Genomic DNA, 23,623 nt, shown 5'->3' with positions numbered 1-23,623 from the left:
AACGGATATGGTCCCAGTCGTTGTCTAACAACTGCAGGTGTAGGAGGTGGCTGCCGCTCTTGTTGCCGAACAACACGCCAGCGACCAAGAAGAACAAGTAAGCTCGGGCGTGTCTCTGAACGGCGGCGTCATCAGCACCGTGATGAAGCTCGCCAAAGGTCTCTCGTAGCCAACCTATCCTCAACCATACCTTGAATTGGATGTAATACGAAATTGGGTTGAAGAGGATTGAAGAGGAAATTTGGGAAGGGAAGGAAGAGGATTGCGAAGGAGGCGAAGGAATGAAGAACAAACGTGATTGAAAACGAAGCTCGAGTTTCTGGTTTTACAACCAGACAGAAACGCTGCCTGGGGCAGCGTTTCATTAACAAGATAAGACGCTCATAAGACGCTGCCTGGGGCAGCGTTTTATGCTGTTGCCTTTTTTTTAATTAATTTTAAAAAAAATAAACGAGGAAAAAAAAAGTCAAACTATAAAAACGCTGCCTGGGGCAGCGTTTTTGTAGCAGATTTTTTTTTTTAAAAAAATAGAGGGTAAAACGCTGCCCGAGGCAGCGGTTTACCCAGAAGCTTATTTTTGTAAATACTTTTGCCACGCAACCAAATTTGTAATTATTTTCTTCGGGAAGCTTAGTTTCCTAAAACGTCCAGTATGTACTGTGGCTGGTGGGGCAATGGTGAGAAAAACTAGGTTTATCACCTTGATAAACATTGGAATAAACAGTAAATTGGTCATTTTTGATAAAGGGTGAATGCTATTTTTGTCATTCTCCCTTATTCCTTCAATCTCGACATCGCCAATCATCTTCTTTATCCCCTCCACTTTCATCTTATTTCACCCCCCAACCTTCATCTTCTTCCAACATCTATGTCGACACCTTCATTTTCTGCATCTCCCTTGACACTAACCTCCATTTCTAAGGGTTTTGCCGAGCCGCTGAATTAAATGAACCCTAACTCTAAAAAAAATATTTCCAACATCGATGTCCACACCTTCATTTTCTTCATCTCCATCGACACTGACCTCCATTTTAGATGCCTTTGCCAAGCCGCTGAATTAAATGAACTCTAAGAAAAAACGTAGAAATAAAGACATGATAACTTACCTCAAAAGGTGAGTTTGATTGTAAGCTAAGATGCTACGAGTACGAAACAACTATAATTGTAAGGTACACTTGTATGATTGTACCCAAAAATTAAAATATAAGAGTACGAAATATCTTTAATTGTAACTCGTACACTCGTATCTAAAAGTTGTATAAATTCACGTGATTAATGGATTAGGGTAATTCAATTTAACGAAACTTATGCCTTAAATTTGATTTTTGATATTTAATTTAAAGCTTAAGTGATGGAACAATCAACATCCACTACCAAGTGTCCAAGTACCCACAAACTTACCCTACCACCGCCCACAACATATGAACACTGCTTACTCTTATAAACTCCGGATATTGCGATCAGGTCTTTCTGGCTCATTCCTTTCTTCTTTCCCGCCATTGTTGCTGCTTCTCTTTTCAATCAAAAACTCTCATTTTTCATGGATTCTGAGACTAATCCTCCTAAGTCTGTCAAAACCAGGTTCCTCCTTTCTTTTTCTCTCTTTCTTCCCCCACTTTCTTTGTATTTACTGAGATTTTTGTAAGATTTATCAATGTTGCCCTTGTAAAATTTTGAGAAATTTATTTAGTTTTTGACACTTTTGTGGTAATTTGTGAAATGGGTTATTTGTTTCAGTTATGAAGATTCCATCTTTAGGGCTGTGTAATAATTTGCAAAGACTTATTGAAATGAGTGTACTTTTCTGGGTGTGTTGAAAAATTGAAAATATATTGTGGTAAATATTTGTAAATATTAATGAGGAATTTATACATGCTGAATTTTTGCTTGGTTGAAAATTTGTCTCTCATTGTGAAATTGCATGTGTTTTTTATTATCAAATTTGCGAATTTTTGGTACTTATATTTAGTGTACAGTAATACATTAAAAATCCCTGAAAAAAAGGGTGGATGTTATTTTCATTTAAATGCTGTACTTTGTGCGTGCATTTTATGTAACATAATTTGTATGCCATATCTTTCAAAGGGTCTTAATGTGTTTGATTTTTCCTAATTTTGGTTGTGTTTAAGGAGTTGTATTAGCCTATTAGGGACATTGGTAAAAGGGAATTGCTGTAATATTCCTATGTGTAATTGGTTTGTGGGTGAATAGTTTGACTTAATTCCTGAGGAATAGGCTTTTAAGTTTTAAGCTTCAACATTTTGATGATAAATGTTTATTGAGGAATTTTAGATTATGAGTTTAGATGATTCTCAGTTGATGAAGCTAGATGGAGGAGGTGTAATATTGTTGTCTTCAAGCTAGCTCAAGGGAAGGCCGGTGCAATTGGATGAAATGAGGTTTTTTGAGTGAGGTGATAGAGTTACTTAGGTCTATAGTTGAGGTGGAAGAAGTGGATTTAGGGTTGTATTCTACTTGTTTGTTAATCTTAGTGGAAGACAATTCCATGTGATGGTTTGGGGCTAGGAAGGGCTTGATTGAAGGTGACCTCTTTGGATCTCATTTTCTTTTCACTATGTTTATTGGTTTCTTGAGTAGTTTTCTTGGCAGGCGTGGTGTGGTGTGGAGGTGCAATGATCTGAAATGCCTCTTTAATGTCTTCATATTCCATTTTCACGCAAATTAACCAACTCCAAGTTAGGACATTCTAAACATGGCAAAATTCCATTAAAGTCCGTAATTATCCAACACGTTCGGTTGGAACTTGAATTTCATCGCAAAAGTAGTGGGAGCCTGGGAGGAGATTGGAGAATTCCTTGTACTGTTTGCTCAAATGTGGGTCGCATAGTAGCATAATTAGCTTGGCACAGTTTCAATTTACAGAGTCATATCGGCAGGTGGCTATGTGCATTTTGAAGAGTGAAAATTGCTAGTATCTTAAGGGAGGAAAAGGGGGATGATCAATGATGATTTGTTAAAATGCAGTTTCGCTCTGTTGTGGTCGCCCCTTGGATTATATTTTACGGGTCAGGCCTTGGTCAACTTGTCTATCTGGAATTCAGGTGCTTAGTTTGGCTTGCTAAGAGTTGGGGAAAATTGAGGGTGGTTGATTTAGTGCTGAATTAAAACTTTTTATTATTCCAAAAGAAAATTCTCGTCCTTCCTCTGGAATGTGCTTTGCTGATCTGCTAAATCTCCTGACATTACTTTGGCTAATATGTGTGATTTGTTGCTCTCTTCTCTAAAAACAGGCATAAATGCTCAGCTTGCTATAAGCAATATAACAAAAAAGAGCATCTTGTGGAGCACATGAAGGTCTCATACCACTCGGTGCACCAACCTAAATGTGGAGTATGTATAAGAAACACTGCAGATAATTTGAATCTCTCAGGGAGCATTCAAAAGGTGAGTGAGTGACAGGAAATCTTAAAATTAGTTTCCCTTAAATTCCGTTAAGTTGGTTTTTTAGCATTTCTTTGACCAACACTTCAGGTTTGTTGGCAAAAGACAATTGCAGTAGAATCTTTCATGAACTGGGATGTGGTCTTTGCATGAAAATATTTGACAGCTGCATTTTGTTAAGTGAGCATAAATGGACTTGTCATCTACCTCCACCTACTCGCCTTGTAAGTCAATCTTTGATTACAAGTTCTTTATTAACAATTTCCATTGTATAAGTTTTGTGTAATGCATTTCTGTAATATACAAGTTTGGTCAATGACTTCAGGGTACAATATCATTGCCTTCTATGGAACTGAAAAACTCGATTTCTGACAGAAGCAATGGTGTCCCGAAGATTCATGAAGCAGTTGCGATGGACTGTGACATGGTTGGAGGTGGTAGTGATGGAACTCTTAATTTATGTGGTAGGGTTTGCCTTATTGATGAGAACGAGGATATAATATTTCATGCTTATGTAAAACCTCAAATGCCTGTTACTGATTACAGCTAGACTCTTACCTCAGGTTTGATCATGTTTGTACATATTTTTTTGACCGGACTATTCCTTGCAAAATGCTGCAGATCTGATTTGACTGGCTTAAGTGAAGAACATCTAAGAGATGCAATGCCTTTGAAAGAAGTGCAGGAAAAGATTCTGGAAATCCTATATAATGGTGAGTCCATGGGAATAGTGAGAGTTGATGGTGGAAAGGCCAAGCTTCTTGTGGGTCACTCTCTGGAGCATGATTTGGATTGTTTGAATATGACTTATCCAGACCACCTGATCAGGTAGCTCTGTTTTCTCTGAAATGTTATACTTGTGTGCTGGTGATCACTTAATAAAACATTATACTTGCTTAATGATGCTGTCACTTCTGGAGTTCTTTAATTATTGTTGACTAATACCTGCGGGGGTGGCCTTAGCCTCTTAGGAATTATGTTTTTCTATTTAAATCTACAATAACTTGGAAATGTAAGTTTTTTTGTCAGTCTCAAATTACATTTGCATCCTATATGGCAACTCATGAGGTACCTTCACATTATAAAAATTGCCTCAAGTGCACCTTACAAGACACTGATTATTATGACTGGAGTTCTGTTGGGTCAGATGTATGAATTAATACCCCCTCAATTTTAATAAGAGTGGTTTCTTGTAATTCATGACGGACTGCAAAAAATTGCATATTACAATGCTATGAAGCCCATGATTGCTCTCTACCAAATAGGGGAAGTATGATTATTATATTTGTGCCATTGTCTTGCTGCTTTTCACCTTAAGTGGTTCATTTACCTGTGTAATTGTGTAAATGAATGAACCCTAGAAAACTCGATTGCAAGCTTTCTCTCCAACTTGGAAAGTTGAAAGTTAGACTCTGATTGTTATATGCCATAATCAGCTGTTAAGTACTGCTGTTTTGGCCTTTAGCCTTTTCCATATCTCTGTCCTCAATGGATGCAATTACGGGTTGATGAATATAGGGATATTAAGACTTAAATATTGTGAGAAAATACATTTTCTTTGATATGGGGAATTGGAACACCTTTTAAGGCCCTAGAGTTTGTCAAGTAGCACCTTAATTCTCTACTTTTCGGCATAATAGTCAACTTTCCGGCAAGTTGACCTTTCCTTTTTTTTTTTTTTTTTTTTTTTTTTTTTGGTGGCTGATCTCCTTCCCTTGCCTTAGTTCTTCGTAAACATATCATATTTTCCATATCCCCTCTGCCCAATGGCTGGAGAAAATAGTGCAACCTTTCCAATTTCCATGGTTTCAATATCAAATTATCCTGTAGTCACCAGTAATGAGTAATCTTCATAAAAGTTTCTTTTCATATATTGATGGAAGTTTGACTGAAAATGTGCACATCTGATATGGAGTTCGGTGATTTTAGCATTATCTTTCCTTTTGGTAGTTTAGATGTGGTCTAACTTCGTATGTGGGTGCTTTCTGAATTCTCTTTGAAAGGTCTTATTTGCTCCATCTACCTTAAAAACCAGGTCTTCAGTGGGCTTAAGTCTATTTGAGGTCCTATTCTGAAAATTTCCGCAATAATTCATAGTTCACATACTTCACAACAAATTTTATGTCCTACATTTTCTCTATAGCTTCCTTCATTTCCTCGTAGTTGACGACAGCTACAGAAATGAGAGGAATATCACTGTTCCATGCTTTTAGGTTTTTTGTCATCAGAAAAACATGTTCTCAATCTCCGGTATCAGCTCATGCTTCAAGGCCCAAGATGAGGCTGATATATATACAATTCCATGTGTCATGCCTGTCATAAATAAATTTGTAGATTGATGGTAGAGGGTTGTGAAATGTGATGCATCTGAAATCAAGTAAACTAATAGAGCAATGAAAATGTAATGTTTCACGAGTGTGGTCATTGCTTTTTCTAGATCTTGCATTTGATTCTTATTGCGGTGTACTGCTATGGTGTGAGGCTCTCTTATGAAAAACCCATCTTTTTTCTTCCTGGTTTTTTCATTGAATAGGCAGCTCACAGCACAATGTGCTTTCAAATAGATACAGATTCTGAATTTAGGTTTATAATTCTTATTTTAAATTCCTCCTGCCTGGTTTTGAAATTTGAAAGGCTTTTCTGATTTCATAATATTGCAGGGATACTGCCAAATATCATCCGCTGATGAAAACAAATTTGGTCAGCCACTCACTCAAATATCTGACAAAAATGTACCTTGGGTATGTCTACCTCACTTGTGTGTGCCTCGTAACTATCACTGCCCATATATGTAATGTTGAATCTGTTGATTGCATGGTTTATTTTATCTTTTACTCTTTTGGTTTGTCTGTTTGAGGTGTGTCAGAGAGAGAGGGTCGAGTAAACCTTTAAAAAAGAATTGGCAGACTTTAACCATTCTTTGAATTAGTTCTGAATTTGATTCTTCACTGTGTAAATGCAGCTATGATATTCAGATGGGAATACACGATCCGTACGAAGGCTGTGTCTCTGTAATGAGGCTGTACAAGAGAATGCGTGACCAAGATCATCTCAAAGATTTCGTGGGATCATGCTTACCCAGTCAGGTTACTGAATTTATTACCAATGAGTTTGATTGTTGCAAAATGAAAGATCTTGAGAAGCTGACACCTGATGAACTATTCGAGATGTCAAGGTCAAAGTATCGTTGTTGGTGTTTGGACACAGTCCCGGATGTACAGCTATAAATAAGTCCCTAGTTGATGCCGCTCAACTTGAGAGCACAGCAAAGAGTCTGAAGAGTTGAACAGTTGTGAATAGTGAATACTAGTGAAAGGTTTTGTTACCGTGGTCTGTTCATAGTATCGGTTGAAACTTGAAACCATAGGGTTCGGCTTATCCATTATCAAATTAGAGGAATTAACCCCCTTTTGGAATTAAGTCTTTGGTACAGTCAGAAATAGAATCATCTGAGTTCCAGGGTATGTAATTTTGGGAGCACAAACTCTGTATTTTCGCTCCTAAAACCCGAACAATGTGGATCACTGGATGTAGTTAAACTCCAGGGAAGTTATTTTGACTTCGGTTTTCTGGCCATCCGGTCACCGTACCTCTATTACCCTATATGAGAGAATGGCCTTTAAACAGAATTATCTATGAATTTTTTTTATGTTCCACAGTTTTGTAGATGACCATAACCGTGTTAAAATTTCACTCACAGATGTTTCAGTGCTATTTCAAGTTTTTTGTGCTTTGTTGCTTAAAGTAAAGTCTCAGAAGTTTAATGCCAAAAGAACTCCAACAATATACACATACCCTCACACACTAGTTACTAGTACGAAGTATGTGACTTATTCCTTGTTCTCGTAATATTTAGGCCTTGTTCAGTTCAACTTATTTTTTCTTATTTCAGAAAAAAAATAATTTCTGATAAGCTCATTATCAATCTATAATAATGCAAAACCATCTAATCGAATATATCTAATTTTTAACTATGATGAATAGGGTAAAATATATTACTTCTATATAAGATTTACTTTTTAAATGTTATACTAAAATAATTATAATGGTACAATTAATATGATATACAAAATTTAATACTTTTTATTAAAAAAATTTTAACTTAATATATTAAGATTAAACTTTTTGGAACTTATTAGACCTGATTGAATTTATGGGAGCTTATTGCCTTATTAGAACTAATTAGGCCTTATTGAACTTATTGAAACTCATAGACCCAGATCAAACTCTTAGAGCTTATTGAACTTGTTGAAACTCATAAACCAGATTAAACTCTTAGAGGTTTATTAAAACTTAAATTAAACTTATTAAACCTGAAACTCACAGTTTTATGTAAGGTGAAGAGAACACACCCTAATATTTGTTTTCATAGTATTGGCAAAAAAAGTTTGTCAAAGTGATAAAATGCATGAATATGTAGTAATAAAAAAAAGGTCACAATGAGTAATTTGGAATAGATGAAGTATAAAAACTAATATATTAAGGTTATCTATAAATTTATTAATATTGGTAATTTGGAACGGGTGAAGTTGCTATATACTTCGTATTAGTTTGATACTATATAAAGAGGTTTTAAATCATTATAAACCCCGACCAGCCTCATTAAGAATCCATAATTGAGTGATCATATAAAGACCCGACCCAATTATTTATTGGACAGATTTGACCCATATATAACTGTGGTAGGTTAAGGCTTTTATTAATTGCTCTGAAAATAAGGGAAAAAGAAAACATATGAACATAGCCCTGCCTAGTGCCTCCTCCTCTCTCTGAGTTCTCCATTGAAGCGCACTCAGCCTCGAAAGAATATGAAGCTAAAGAAAATTCCTGGGTATATTCTGTTTTGCCAATTATGAACACACATATTTTCTATGTAAGATAGACCTTTTTTTTTATTATGTACATGATTTTGTGTGGTATTATTGGTAGAATTAACAGAAAGCTTGAAGCGACTGATGATTATGATGATGATGTCATGGCTTTGGAGGGTGCTACTCGTAAGTCGTAACAGTAGGCGTGCCTTTACTCCTAGTAAACTCTCCCTGATTGTTCCTGTCAATGGAAACAGGGCTCAAGTTACATCGTTAACTTTTTGACAACTTAAATAGCATGATTTGGCAGTTCTGGTGGCCATTGGGTTCTGATCATTCCCTGTCAGATGTTTGAGAATAGTGGAACTTGGCCGATTGTTCTGTGTACCCCCCAGGTTTAGAAAAATGCACCACATGTATCCCTGAGATTTGTAAAAAAAAAAATATGCACCGAATACCCCTAGACTCATAACAAATGTTAATTTTGTTAGATTGAGATCCCCTAAGCATCAAATTCTATTAAATTATTATATTGTAATGCTAAAACATTTAAATTATCAAGTAAACTTAAGTAAAAGCGAGTCGGTGTGTGGGCATGATTTTAGTTTGATAAGTCAATGATATGTGCATTTGATAGATGATGAGGATATTTAGTGCTTATTTTTTACAAATGGTGCATTTGAAAGTTTTCAGGGGTATACGGGGCAATTTCCCTAAATTTTTTTTTTTGTGTCTTGATGTTAATTGAAGTTATTAAGCGACTGCTCGTGGAAATTTTGATTAGTTGAGAAGAGGTCCTGATTGTTGATCATGATTTTTTATTGCCACCTTCCAGCTATAGCCTGTAGGATGAGGGATGTATCCTTGCCTATATTGAGTGATGCAGAGACCAGGAGATTATGGGAATGGTCAAACTACAAGTCTGTAATTATGATTTTTTGAGTAAAATTCTTTTATATGCTGAACTTGAGGTGGTGGGAGTCTTGGGACTATGTGACTTATTTCTGGACAGGAGTATGTAGTCAACTTGTACTAATTAATAAGCTCATTGGCTCAATACTATTTACTGTCATACTTGATACCTTTGCTTTTGATCACGAGGAAACAGGTACATCGTTAACTTTTTCAATAATCCCTGTGTCAATATGTCGATTGCAATGTGTTGAAATTTATAGCAGCATTCATGGTTAGTTATCAGTATAATCTGACTGCTTTTGACTGTTGATGAAAAACATTCACTATTAAGTGTTATTTTCTTGCAACTTTTGAAAGGGTGTATCTGGTGACGATAACTTGCCTGAAAGAGATGATCTAGGAGAAAGGAGATGGAACCACCAACTTCGGGTTCTGGCTAGAGCCGGAATCAAGTCAAAAGATAGTGATGTTGTTGCACTTGATAATGAGTCAGAGTTTGGGTGGCATAACTGGCAATGGAGATGATGCTGGAGATAGTGATGAATCAGAAGACTTCTACAATTTAGTTAAAAAACAAAAAGAAGCCAAGTGTAAATTGAAGGCAGAGAAGTATTCCAGGTGAGTTACTGAACTACTTTCACATCATGTACTTTTCTAATTGGCATCATGGCATGTTTCACACAATAATTCGTCTTTCAGAATCCCACAAATCAATATGAACTAGAGATCACTGCTGATGGAAAACGTCACATTTCCGCGCAGGTAAACTACAAAGCTCACTCTCTCCTGTAAAGAGTATAGCAAATTGCATAAGTTCCTATGGGTTGTCTTAATATTTATTTTATTTATATATTTGTTAGATGGAGATAAATAGAGGGCTTACTTGTGATCGAAAGCAGATAAAAAATCCACGGAATAATTACAAGGTACTTGATTAGAACTATTGTTTTGTTCATCATGTTAACTATGTTAAGCTCATCTGTGATTGCTTGATTTCCTTTCTCTGATGTGCTCTTTTTAAATGTATGCAGCGGCAGCATGAAAAAGCGGTTAATAGCCGCAAGGGGCAGGTGCATGAAGTTAAGCGATCGAAGCTTAGTTATGAAGGGGAACTTACTGGCATCAATCCTAGCATCAGTCGATGCAGGAGGCTGGGATGAAGTTCTGTTATTCGTCTGGGTGATGGTTAAGTCTAATGTGTTTGGAATTGGGTAGGGTGGAAGAGTCTTACTACCAGAGTTAGAGAGTAGAGTTTTTTTTTTTTCAAAGAAAATTTTGAATTATTTGTGTTGCAGCTTCTGTCTGATTGAAACAAATCATTTACTGTATGAAACAATCCATTTTTGTTCACTTTGAAGATGTCATATATAATTTCAAAAATGTATCAAAATCTCTGCTATTGAGGGGCCTAGGTGGAGGGTCGGCAATGGTTCAAATATTAAGGTTGGGAACGATAAGTGGCTGCCAGGAAATGCAATCCCATTGCCTCATTTTAATGCCGTTTATAACCCAAATCTTACTGTTGCAGAGCTAATTGAGCAGAACAGTGGGGTGTGGAATGTGAGTGTTATCAGAGAATGCTTTCAACCTGCTATATGCCAGACTATCTTACAACTGCCGTTGTCTTTGAGCTTACCTTCTGATGAGATGTTTTGGTGGCCAACAAAGAATGGGATATATACTGTAAACTTGTAAAGCCAGGTTATTGGCTAGGAGTGTTGGGGCAACACCAGGTAGAAAGCGTTGAGAATGCTGATCTTTGGATTGGGGGTGGAGTCTATTAATCATGTCCTATTCGAATGTGATGCTGCTAGAAGGGTGTGGGCCAATAGTGAGTATGGTGACACAATTGCTGCATTCCCGTCTGGTTCTTTCACCTTAAAACTCCTTTGGTTTGCAAGCAAATTGGATGTAAAGGAAGTTAGTAGCATCATGTGTTTGGCTTGGGCTATTTGGTTCTGCCGCAACAAATGTGTCTTTGAGCAAGCTGTACCTGATCCTGTTTTCACAGCCTGTGATTCAAGGAGATGGTGGATGACTACTGCCTCTATGCTAAGCAGGTCTTCTCTACAACGTCAAGGCCAGCTGCTGGACTGATTAAGATTAATGTTGATGCTCACATAATGGAAGGGAGATATGCTAGTCTTGGTGTGGCTGTTCGTGATGAGAATGGTACTTTGGTGATTGCTGCTGTGAAAAGGGTGAACTTTCCCTGGGATGCGCTCACTGCCGAAGCTGCAGCAACCAGGTTTGGTTTACAAATAGCTCGCAGATTTGGATACAGTAAGATCTGGATTGAAGGAGATGCTATTAATGTTATGAAGGCTGCTGATTCACCTCAGGAGGGTCAAGCTCCAATCTTTCTGATATATGATTGATGATATAAGTCGTTATCAAATAGCTTTGATCTGGATTTGTTCTCATGTTAAACGGGGCGGGAATACAGTAGCTCACCTAATTGCTAGGTGGGATACAAGAGGAGATGAATTAATTTGTATGGATTCGTTCCCCCATAGTGTCTTAATTTTGGTGGATTATGATTTGCAATAATAATCCTCGTTTGTTTTTTTTTAAAAAAAAAACCGTGTGCATTAAAATTATGTGAAAAATAAAACAAGACTAATATAAAGAATAATAACACTATTTTTATCTTCAATCAATTTTACCCTGATAAATTTACCCGATCTTACATAGCAAAATAACCAGCGTGGAGTAACTTCGGTTGTTACTCAAATGAGTAACTTGGATTTTTATCAAATCGCACCAAACCGTTTTAATACGGTTTGATTTAGTCCGATTTAACATGTAATACGGGTTGGTTTGATTAGGTAAAATAAGAAATATATTTTTACAATTTGGTTTGAGTTAAACCCCAAATCATACCAAACCGGACCGTGAATACCCATACTTTCAATTTTCTGATAAAAAACATACAAACATACTCCGTAACGAATTAATGATAATAATCGATTCTTGAAAATACAGAATTTGGGTATTTCACAGAAGTTTATTACACTGAAAAAAGACCTCCATTTGACTATTTGAGGTTCTGAAGCCAGCAACTATGGAAGCAAGAGGGCTTCAACTAACAAACTCATTTTTCTCACCCCATCAAATTACACGCTTTGCTACTCCACCCACTTTCATTAATCTCTCTCCTCTTTTTAACCAACAATTTTCTGCTTCTGGTCAGTAATTTACTCCTGCTAATTCTTCTTCTTCTTCTTTTTTTTTTTTTTTTTTTTTAAATTCCCAATTTCTATTGATAATTGTTCTTCTTTTTCCCATATTAAACAGGAATTTTGAGGTCGACTAAGAGCAAAGAGGACCAAGATTTGCAAGAGTTACCCCCAGGTTTATCTCCAGAATTTTATGATGATGTATGTTCTTTTTTAAATTTATTTTTTCATTGATTTTTTATTATTTATACAGTAATTATCTCTATTTGCTTTTGGATTTTAATTTATATGTTTATCTGGGTGCTAATAGTTTGCCTGCTTTTTTTTTTTTTTTCATTTTGCTGAAGATTGGTTTGAATTAGCAAACAAAATTTTGTAAATGGGCAGGATAATCAATCTTTTATCTAACTCAGGAAGGTTTTTTTTTTTTTTTTTTTTTTTTTTGGAATAGAATGGTAAATTTTTCTTTGGTTACTGTGTAAACACTTAATTTGGAGTAAGCATAGGTTCTGCTGGAGGTTGCTCAATAATATTTTAGACATTTATGGATAGTTGGATAGATGAGAATCGACATATTTGTGTTATGTAGACTATCGTAATGTAGTTGTAAGTTTGTAACACGAGTGTGATTGAGAAATTAAAGATGGCAATGCGGAAAAAGTTCTCAGAATTCAGAACCCTGTAATTTTGTGCTCTTAAGTTGCATAAGAACAACTGCAAATATCTTAAATCTATTTCAATATTTTATACGGTGAAAGTCAGCATTGAAATTGTAACAAGAATGTGAAATGTTATGGTTGTAGTACAGTTGTTCTTTTGTGATGTCGTAGCTCTTGAGACAGACATTTATTTCAAATTTTCAGCACTGCTGCACTTGTTTGTGTTGAAATTGTTGTAAACAGATGTATTTTAGATATGCATTTTTTTACTTATCTAATATGGAAATAAAAGGCTAGTTGTGAACAAAGACTGGCTAAGATTGTAATTATTTGATCTTTTTTCTGAATAAGCTGATGTTATCATATTCATATAACAGGATTGGCAGGCAGAACAGCATGAAAAGACCAGAGAACTTCATCGGAAACGCCTAGAAGAGGACTTAGAGGAGGAAAAGAAGGTCCAAGAGTACCGTGAAATTGGTGCACGTCTGAAAGGTTTCCCAGATGAAGATGTTAGGAAAGCAAGAAAATTGGTATCGAGCTTCATTAGGGCTGAAGAAGAAGTAGAACAGGTAACACATCAATTTGATTTCAGAAGCTCTATGTTTCCATGCAGAATTCATCATGAGCCTATCTTTTAGCTTGAATAGAACCAACCTATAGAATCAGTATGTCAAAGTTGTTTGCGACCTGCATGTTATAATGCAGAATCAGAAAGTTACATTTTAAGGAAGGAAGCCTAAACTGAAAGGCATATTCTAGTTAGAGTGGTCGTCGTTATAGACTACCTTCTTCCTTCACAAAATCTAATAGAGTGCATCCTTTTTCGAAAGGTACCCATGATCTTAATAAATCAGTCCAGTATCTTGAGTACATCTTTCATATAGAGAAATAAGATTCTTGAACCACTTATTCTATTACCTAAATCTCAGAAAGCTTTATATAATATCATAGGCAGTCATAGCTAAATTGCCTAAATACCTTTTTGCTCCATTTTCCCACATTGTCTCAACTCTTAATCGAATAGTAGAGAACTTTTATCTTTATAAACCTTATATATTGCTGGATTCTTAGAATTTAGAAACCGTTATGTCTAATGCGCTCCATTGATTAAAGTGGGAAGTTAGTGCTGGAAAGTTGAGTTATGTATCTTAAGCATTGGTTCTAGCTTCTTCATGCCTCCCTACCATCCCCGGTACAATACTGCTCTGTGCCAAACAAAAAAGCTGAAAGCCACTTGTTCTAAGGTCATGTCAACTTTATTTTATTGCTCACAGTTTTATAACCTGCCAAACTGATGAATTGATAGACGTGGCAGGCTGCATCAAAAGCAAAATAGTATCTTCAAATTTTGAGAAACTTGAGTAACGCGTGAACCTGGGTATGCCTTTATTTAGGTGGTCTATTTTGAAAGTATTGTATTGAATTTGAGGTGTTCTAATTGTCACCCTAGACCTTCTCCTACATGGATATGCTAATTTAAAGAAAAGTTGTATCCAATAAAAACTTCTCTGAGAACTTGTGGGGATAACGGGTGAGCTAAAACTGTTTATTTCCACATACCAATTTTTCCGGAGCTGCTTCCGAGAGTTAAACATGTCTTGAGCCTGCAAAATTGAATCACCCTACAGCTGTACTGATCTTAAAGGATCAAAATCTATAGATTTTGAAGCATTTTTAATGTGTTTCTGTTTTGTAGAAAATTGAAGAAGCTGCAGAGAGAGGGGAGCTTGACGAACTTGTTCTAATGGTCATCTGGAATCGACTTGATCTTGCTAGAAGAGATGTATGGATTTTATATGCCTTCTTTCATACTGGAATAGAACTGGTGTTTGTCTGCCTATATTTTTAAGTTCTTGGTTGCTTATATTGGTTATATTAGCGTTCTGTAGTTAAGTCTACTTTATATAGCAACTTGCTTCCGTCCTCTGGTTTCTGTGTTCATGCTATATTCTTTCCAATCACATATTTGACGTATATTTTGCATAATTTTTAGGAAGATGATGTATGTTCATCACAGAAAGGACAATCTAATGGTATAATGAGATTGTTCGTTTCAAAATAACTGCAAGACAGTCAATTCCCACAACACTGCAATCTTGGAGAGGATGTATATTAACTTATTAAGTGTTAATAATTATAAAAAAACAAAAAATCTAATGAAACAATTGCTCAAAAGAAAAAAGAAAAAAAATAGATCAATAACTCAGGAAAGTTATTCAACCATTAATTTTACCTGCACTTCGAAGAAATCAAACACGTGGAGAATCAAATTTCCTGCTGGATTTTTCTGTCAGTCTTGCTTATGTCTTGGCCTCTGTATCTCCTTTGGTTTTTTTTATCTTGCTGAGATCTATTCACATCTTTGTACAGGATGAGAAAGATGCAATCAGAAGTTTGGATCTCCTGTACAGAAGGGTTGAGGTATGTATGCTGTGTCCTTGTTTTATTTGTAAGGAACCCTTGTGATTGATCTAAGACATATAGCAGTCATTTTTGTAATATCTAGATGCAGTTTACAAACACATGGAACTATGGAAGTATTGCAACTTGGTGAAAAAGTGCACTAAATTTTATCATCTAATTGCAGTCTACCCATTTCATGAGTTAGTCAAAGGACTCCAGAGAACAGCTTCTGACTTTGTTGTCAATTTCCTTGTTTGCTTTTAAAGTGAACGTCAACAACAAAACGATATAAAGAAGGCAGACATATTTTAGAATTAGAATTAAGTGTGATATAAGATCATTACCTTACGCATTGCAGTCCATATTTGCTGTTGTTGCTCAAAAGTTAACTCTCTTAAAATTTAGAAATAAATATGCGGAAATGTAGAGCTCACAATGGAAGGGACATCAATATAACATTGACAAGTTGAAACTTAAAGAGTCCTTAGGGGCCTTCAAATGAGTAACTAATCTAGAAGGGCTGAAAAAGTGCAACATAATTTTACTAAAATAAATTATTATTTGTAATATTTATGCTCTTCCCACCCTGTCTTCCTTATTCCACATGGGGGTATCATGAATAAACCAAGCACGATAGTTATTATGTAAATAGGGGCAACCTATCTCACACCTTTTAGTATACATAATCGTTATTTTGAAAAAAGGGAGTATTTCTCATGTGTATTAAATGAGACCCTTTGTCATCCATGCCAAGATTATTTAATTATTGCATGTCTTAATCAAAATTTAGACTGAGATATTGAAACGAGAGGCTTCGGCTGCCATGAGATTGCTCAACGACCTTTTGAATATGCATGATGGGTTTGATGATGAAGGCTGGCTAAAGGAATGCAAGAAGCTTATGATTGAGACATTCCCGCGGGAGGACCCTTTCAGCATAATTGTTCCTGCAGGATTCGACTTAGATAAGGTACAATAATAACTGCAAATTCCCTTCTACCATTTTGTGTGATTACATTGCCCAATTTTTGTTTTTAATTGTTGGGGAGAGGGGGAAGAGAGAGAGAGAGAGGGGGGGGGGTCAAAGCTAGTGAGCATTGGCTGCTCAAGTCAACTGTAGTTGTATTATGCATGAATTCTGATTTCTGGCTGATAGCTTGACCTTTTTTATCTTCCAATTTAGACTATTATGTTTATCTTCTACCTGCTTTCCATTACGTGGCTATAGCCGTTAATCATTCAATTGTTCAATCTTGGCGCACTTAAATTTCCCTAAAACCTCATTGTTGACTTAAGCCTCATCAACCTATGAATGTAGTGCTTAAAATCTTTTGTTCTGTAGTTGACTTAAACCTCATCAACCTATGAATGTAGTGCTTAAAATCTATTGTTTCCATCAAAAAAGAAAACGAATTGATTCAGGTGAAAAAAAAGTTGCAAATTCCATCATTGTTATCAAAGTGAAATTTAGGTCAGATCTACAGTCGATGTATTACTGATTGTTCACCTCATTAATAAATAAAGAAAGCTGAATTGGTTGGTGAGAGTGAAATATCAACTTTAAATTGGGAAATTGCTGCTAAAAAATGGACCTTTTTTTGTTTTAATCTCTGTTGTGGTAATTGTTAATATCTGCAGCCGATTCTGATAAACTAATTGGCTAATCCAGCATCAAGGTCCATTACATCCTCCATTAGAGACTGACGAGGTTCTTCTGAGGGTTGATTTCGTGAGAGAAGTTGATGCATTACTGCAAGAGGTGAGAGCTGAACAGCAGGAACTACAGACAACGCAAGGCCTTGACCCAGACTCTGTTGCAGCTCGGTTAAAACACCAAGAGAAACAACGAGCTATTCGCCAAGTTGAGTTGCTCCTAGATCTTGCCATTAACTTACAATGGTAATGCTGTAATGGCCTCTCTGAAGGGCAGAAAGCGTTGTACAGTTACTTGACATGGCTCCAAACAACAAAAAATGTAGTGTAGTACTGTGCTTGACAGTTTCCACAGTATGTTGCGCGCCATACTCTTGGTAGAACTGGCTGAAATCCTTATGGGGAAGAAAAAAAAATCATTCTTACACGACTATAGTGAGATGTAGCTACAACTATGCAACTGATTCTTCTCTCTGCTAAGTTATGCAAGAATTTGTAAATCAGACGTCATCTAGCTAGAATATTTTGAGGAAAATTTGCCCACGTAATATCCGGTCAGTGTAATTGGGAGTAGTAATTAATTATATATTATGTAGTATAATTCATCGGATTTTAATTAGTTTATGCGTTTTGAATGTCCGCACTGCTATATATAAACAATAATTAACTTTTACTCCATTATATAAGGAGATAAATTTTGATTATTTTAGGGTAACTTAACCATTGGTGTAGAATATTTTATTTAATTTATTGTGCACCTAATTTATTAGTATTGTACGTACAGGGTCAAATAATTGAAACTTATAATTTTTCCACATTTATACTTTCTTAATAAAAAAAATAATAATTTTCCTCAAAAAAAAAAAAAAAAATTACCATTCAAAAATTAATTATATTATCCTACCTCTAAAAGATAATCTAAAGCTTGTTCAAAAAATATATATATATACATGGGGAGATTCTGCTGAAAACAAAGCTTATGGTGAAAACTAAAGGCAGAAAATCTCAACCATCCATTATTACTAACAAGATCTAACGGTCTAAAAGCCAAATGATCTTTTCAACTTTTCCTTATACATACTCAATGGTTTAGAGGTAACAACATAAAAAATAACACAACTTTATCCAATTTGACAACGTTTATATAGGTAACTATGTATAAAAATAATGTAACTTTATCAATTTCGACAATATTTACATAAAGGTCACTATATACAAAAATGAAATAACTATATCAATTTTGATAACATTTACATTGAGATCACTATATTAAAAAAATAAGGTAACTTTATCAATTTTGACCACATTTACTTAAAGGTCCATATATACAAAAACAGGGTAACTATATCTATTTTGACCACATATACATTACACATTAAGGTCACTATATACAAAATAAAGGTAATTATATCAATTTTGATTCATTTATACAGAGGTCACTATATATAAAAGTAATGAATGTCAATATATATATATATATATATATAAAGGCACAATTTTAACACATTTACATAGAGGTCACTATATAAAGAAATAGGAAAACTATTTTAATTTTGACCACATTTACATAGAGGTCACTATATACAAAAATAGGGTAACTATATTAATTTAACAACATTTACATAGAGGTCATTATATACAAAAATAGGGTAACTATTTCAATTTTGACCATATTTACATAGAGGTCACTAACTCAGTATGTACAAAAACTGATATGAATATTTTCCTTATCCATGGTAACCCTTTAATGTAGATCTGTAGAAGAACAAAAACTTAGAAGGCAATAAACAAGCAACCAACAAAAGTACAAAACATTATATTCAAATGCAATAATCATCCTGTACCACAAATATCCATGATTAAACCTCAGGGACAGTAATAGCATAAAATGGATGCACATTACACTATATAGCAAAAATTAGAGATTATCATCAATATGCAAACGAATTAGACAATCCATCCAAATAGAAGAATAAACTTGCAGTTTATATATACAATACATATTAAATCAACGATAATATATGAAAAATCAAAAGAAAATGCACGATGTGCTAGGAACCGTATTCGACTGGTGACCAAAGGATTACATACCCCTTAGTTATCATATTCTAATTCATTATGATTCGTTAGTTGGCTCATGAGGATCACATTACATGTCTTATGAGCACTATCAATCCACAATTACATCATGCATTTACATTTTTAAACTAAAACTTATGATATCAATCTTATACGTTAGTGATTCCAATTACACAAATCTATCATGACATAAGGTACACAATCCAAAAGTGTTGAATCATGAATTGAATATTTTTCAGAAACAAAGATAAAAAAAACATGCCGTCTGAAGTATAAGGTGACTGCTTAAAAGCATTCACCTTAGAGCAAATGTACAATTCTTCAATAATGCAAGTACTTTAATCAAAATATACAGATAACAATATTAATTTATTGAGCTTCACCAAAATCATGATTACAAAAAAAAAAAAAAAAAAAAAAAAAAAAAACATTCAATCGGAGCAATCGAATCAAAATACTCTGTTCAAATGGATTTACAAAGGAACTTAACCATACAACTATAATATTCAATGAATTGATCTACACAATCTAAAACAAAGTTACGACAATCGAAACATAATAGTGCTCAACTTAATTTACAATTTAGGAAAATTATCAATGATACCCTCCATGTTTTGACTTTTATCAATTATACACTTCATTAAACTTTCATTACCACCGGTAAGCCTAAATTTTTCTCTAAATACCTACAGTAACCTTAACGTTAACTAAACGTTAATGAGGCTCGTTTTTGGTTTGACTTGGCTTGACTAAAATCCCCCCCCCCCACTCATTAACCCTCCCTCCAAGCCCAACCAACGACATTAAATACAAAAAATTTGATCATTCATCTTCTTCACTCTCTCCCCTGTTCTTCTTCTTCTGTAAAACTCTAATTGACGCTGGATTGAAGCAAAATCCTTGGAGATTTAGCGATACTTTGTGGATTTTAAAAGGTTAGTGTTTATTTCTCTCTAGAATTTTGGATTTTTTTGGTTTAAATTGTTAGGTTTAAGTAAATGTATGTATACTTGTGTAATTTGTTGGTTATGGGTACAATTTGTAATTGTTGTTGGATTTTGCTCTGAATTATTCTCGATTTCCATATGATCATGTTTGCGTGCTAAATTTTGTATTTTTTAGATATATAATTCGATGTGGGTGTTTTTGTGTTTGCATGGTATAGTGTCACTATTTAAATGTTGAACCTAGGTTTAAATTTGTGTTGTTCTTGAGTATGTGATGTTTTGGTGTGCTTAAATTAAATTAGTTTAATCTGATTTTGCAGAATGAGTGACAAGGTTGTGTTGAGATTTAAGTATAAGGTGCATAATGTTGACATTGAAGTTGATCCTAATACTTGCAACCTCATGGATTTGATGATAGAATTTGAAGATAGGTTACTGAAAAAGGGAGTAGTTTTATTGAACCCTATCTTTGCTTATGCATATAAAGGAAAGCATTGGCCTATTAGGGATGCTGGTGGTATGATTAGGACCTTCCCTGATACTGATATTTATAAGATTTTGGTTGGGGCTACTGAAAATTCAACTTTCATGAATGATTTAGTGTCTGAGTTTAGGGGGAAAAATAGCTGATGAACAAGCCAACCAAGCTTTACATGAACCACCTCCTCTTAATCAACCACCACCTCCTCTTAATCAACCACCACCTGAAAATGTACCACCACCTCTTAATGACCAATGTGCCAATCCTTTTGACCAAGCTTCAAACCCTTCTGCTGATGATGCAAACCCTGTTACTCCACTTCCACACCCTTCTAATTATGGAAGGAGCAAGCTACAACCTAGGAGGAGATTGAGACTAACATACCAATCAACTCCTCAAGCAAAAACTCCTGAATCTCCTGTTAACCCCTCATTAGTAGAGCTTGACAATAGGATTTTAAACTACGACCCAGATGCTACCTTCACTAATGTACATGAGGAGTTTGAACTGAATAGTGTAACCAGTCTACAAAAGATTACATTAAGGGTAGGAAGGAGTTTGAGAAGTACATGGAGAAGGTTAAGGGTAAGGGTAAGGGTTAAGTAAGGGTAAGGGTAAGGAAGTAGCTGGTTCTTCTGGTGGTACAACAAAGGGCAAGGGTAAGGAAAAACCCATATGTTCTGGTGGTGAGAAGTTACCCCCATCTCCCATGTCACCACACACTGTTGTTAAGACACTAGCTGTTAGAAGAAGACCTAGGTTTTCATCAACACAAACTATTACCAAGAAACCCACTGACATTTTTTCATCTAGTCCAAACACCAGAGGTCCAAATCCAACCACTAACCCCTTGCTTTTTTCTAGAAAAATTCCTAAGAATACACAAATTAGGAAGGGCATTTGGACTGGTGCTAAGGTTAAAGTCAGTGCTAAGCCAAATGAGGTTGAGAAAAGTAGTGAACGAAATGCTAGAAGGAGAGTCAATTTTTTAAGTGACCCTAGTGATGATGGGGGTTATGATGACAGTGATGATGGGGATTATGATGATATTGGTGGTGTGTCTAATGAAGATTCAGATGGTGAAGTCATCCTTGATGGTGATGTACCAGAAGATGAGTTATTTGAGATAGGACAGGTTCCCCACATAGAAGACAATTGGGAGTAGGGTTTTTGGTATGGTTTTATAGATGACGACGACGATGATAACTACTTTCAGCAGCTGTATGGGCATGGTGAAATGTATGAAGAGGTGAAATTTGGGAAGATTGTACTTAAACCCTGGATGATTTTCATAAACAAGGCTCATTTAAGGGAAACTTTGAAAGATTATGCAGTGTAGGAAGGTTTTGCTTTACATGTTATTGCCGCAGACAATAAGTGATACACTGTGACATGTTATGCATAGTGTTGTGAGTGGAGATTACATGCCAGTAGGTTAGTTGGTGGTAAGACATGGACAATAAAGAAAATATGGCCAGATGTTCATAATTGTATGGGTTTGGAAACCTACAACCATATTTGTACTGTGAAGTGGGTAGCTCTTAAGGTGATGGAAGATATTAGGGCTGATCTAGACATTCCAGGTAAAGCATTGAATGAACTCCTATTTCAGAGGTTTGGAATATATAAAACAAGCTTCATTGTACAGGCTGAAGAGGTATGTGATTGAAAAACTGTTTGGTGGTCATGATGAGTCTTACTCTCTTATGCCAAGGTATGTTAACATGATATGCTTAACTAATCCTGAGTCAAAGGCATTTGTAGCTTGGGAATTGAATGAAAGCATTCCTAGGGTCAATCTGTTCTCAAGTATTTTCATAAGTTTTGCTGGACAATGGAAGGATTTTCTAGGAGGTTGCAGGCCTTTGATTGGGGTTGATGGGGGCACATTCGAAGGGCAACTATAGTGGTATTCTGTTGTCTGCAGTTGCATTAGATGATAATAATGAAATTTATCCAATAGAATATGCCATAGTGAGAGCTGAAGACAAAGAAAGTTGGGCTTATTTCTTTTGGCATCTTTACAACATAGTCAAGCAATCAAGCAGACAACATTGGACAATTATATCTAACAGACAAAAGGTATACATTTCTTACCTGTTGGAAATTAGCTTTTCAATACATAACTTTTTAGTACTAAACCTAGAGTATTTTGTGGCTTGCACCAACAGGGAGTTGATCTTGCTCTGAAACAAGTATGGCCTGATGCAAAAAGGAGGTATTGCTGCAGACATTTAAGTAGGAATTACAAAAAAGAATTCCCAGGTCCTTTGGTGTATACTTTGTTCTAGAGGGCATGCAATGCAACAAATAAGTTCACCTTCAGAAAAGCAATGGAAAAGTTGTAAAAAGAAGGAGGAGATGATGTTCTGACTTGGTTTGCTGATTTAGGAGATCAGTCAAAATGGAGAAAACATAAGTTCGATCCAAATGTGTGCAATGACTCAAACACCTCTAATTTTGTTGAGAGTTTTAACTCCACACTAGGTGTTGACAGGTGCAGACCTGTCTTAACCCTGCTTGAAGGTAATACTTCTACATTTGGCTCATTATTACTTCTCATAAAAGATCAATTGATTTTGTGTTCTAATAATTGTAATTGGTAGGTATTAGAAGAGTCTGTATGGTCAGGATTGCTTTAAGGCATGAGAGAGCACAAAGTTGGAAGGATAATGATTTATGCCCCAAAATTGCAAAGCTGGTCAGAGAAATTAGCAAAGCAACCTCCACCTGCAGAGCTTTTCAGTCAAGTCCACGAGTGTATGAGATACATGAGGGGAAGTCCCAGTTTCCGTTAAGTCTCAACACCAAAATTTGCTCATGTGGAGCTTGGCAACTCTCTTGTATCCCCTGCATACATGCAGTGAGGGCAATGCTCCATGCCAAGGTTGATCCTCACAATTATGTAAGCTCCTGGTATACTGCAAGAACCTACAAGCAAGTTTATAACAATGTTATAAACCCTGATCCTGATTCAAGTCAGTGGCCACCTGTTGATGCTAACCACCCCCCTCACATTCATCCACTAAAGATGAAGAGAGGTGTTGGTAGGCCAAGTAGAAACAAGAAGAGAGAAGAGGGTGAAGACCAA

General features: G+C 35.6%; 1 protein-coding gene, 1 long non-coding RNA gene and 1 pseudogene across 2 annotated transcripts; all 3 read left to right on the top strand.

Moving 5' to 3' along the window:
* The first annotated feature begins 1,362 nt into the window (after positions 1-1,362).
* Positions 1,363-7,116, top strand: LOC110704822 (annotated as a pseudogene).
* A 714-nt stretch (positions 7,117-7,830) lies between these two features.
* LOC110704821 lies at positions 7,831-11,873 on the top strand. The gene is made up of 4 exons (XR_002508012.1): positions 7,831-9,746; positions 9,828-9,890; positions 9,989-10,054; positions 10,160-11,873. It is a non-coding gene; the product is annotated as an uncharacterized LOC110704821 (long non-coding RNA).
* Positions 11,874-12,079: 206 nt separating this feature from the next.
* On the top strand, positions 12,080-17,634 carry LOC110704820 (protein PALE CRESS, chloroplastic-like). Its single transcript, XM_021882640.1, has 7 exons — positions 12,080-12,316; positions 12,426-12,508; positions 13,344-13,538; positions 14,666-14,752; positions 15,340-15,390; positions 16,163-16,342; positions 17,042-17,634. Exons 1-7 carry the CDS (start codon positions 12,193-12,195, stop codon positions 17,273-17,275), a joined length of 954 nt encoding a protein of 317 aa, XP_021738332.1. The 5' UTR covers positions 12,080-12,192; the 3' UTR covers positions 17,276-17,634.
* The last annotated feature ends 5,989 nt before the right edge of the window (positions 17,635-23,623 follow it).

This window comes from Chenopodium quinoa, unplaced genomic scaffold (genome assembly GCF_001683475.1).
Source record: "Chenopodium quinoa cultivar QQ74 unplaced genomic scaffold, ASM168347v1, whole genome shotgun sequence".
Classification (NCBI taxonomy): domain Eukaryota; kingdom Viridiplantae; phylum Streptophyta; class Magnoliopsida; order Caryophyllales; family Amaranthaceae; genus Chenopodium; species Chenopodium quinoa.
Note: the sequence above shows the minus strand (reverse complement) of the source record. Positions and strands in the feature narration are given on the sequence as shown.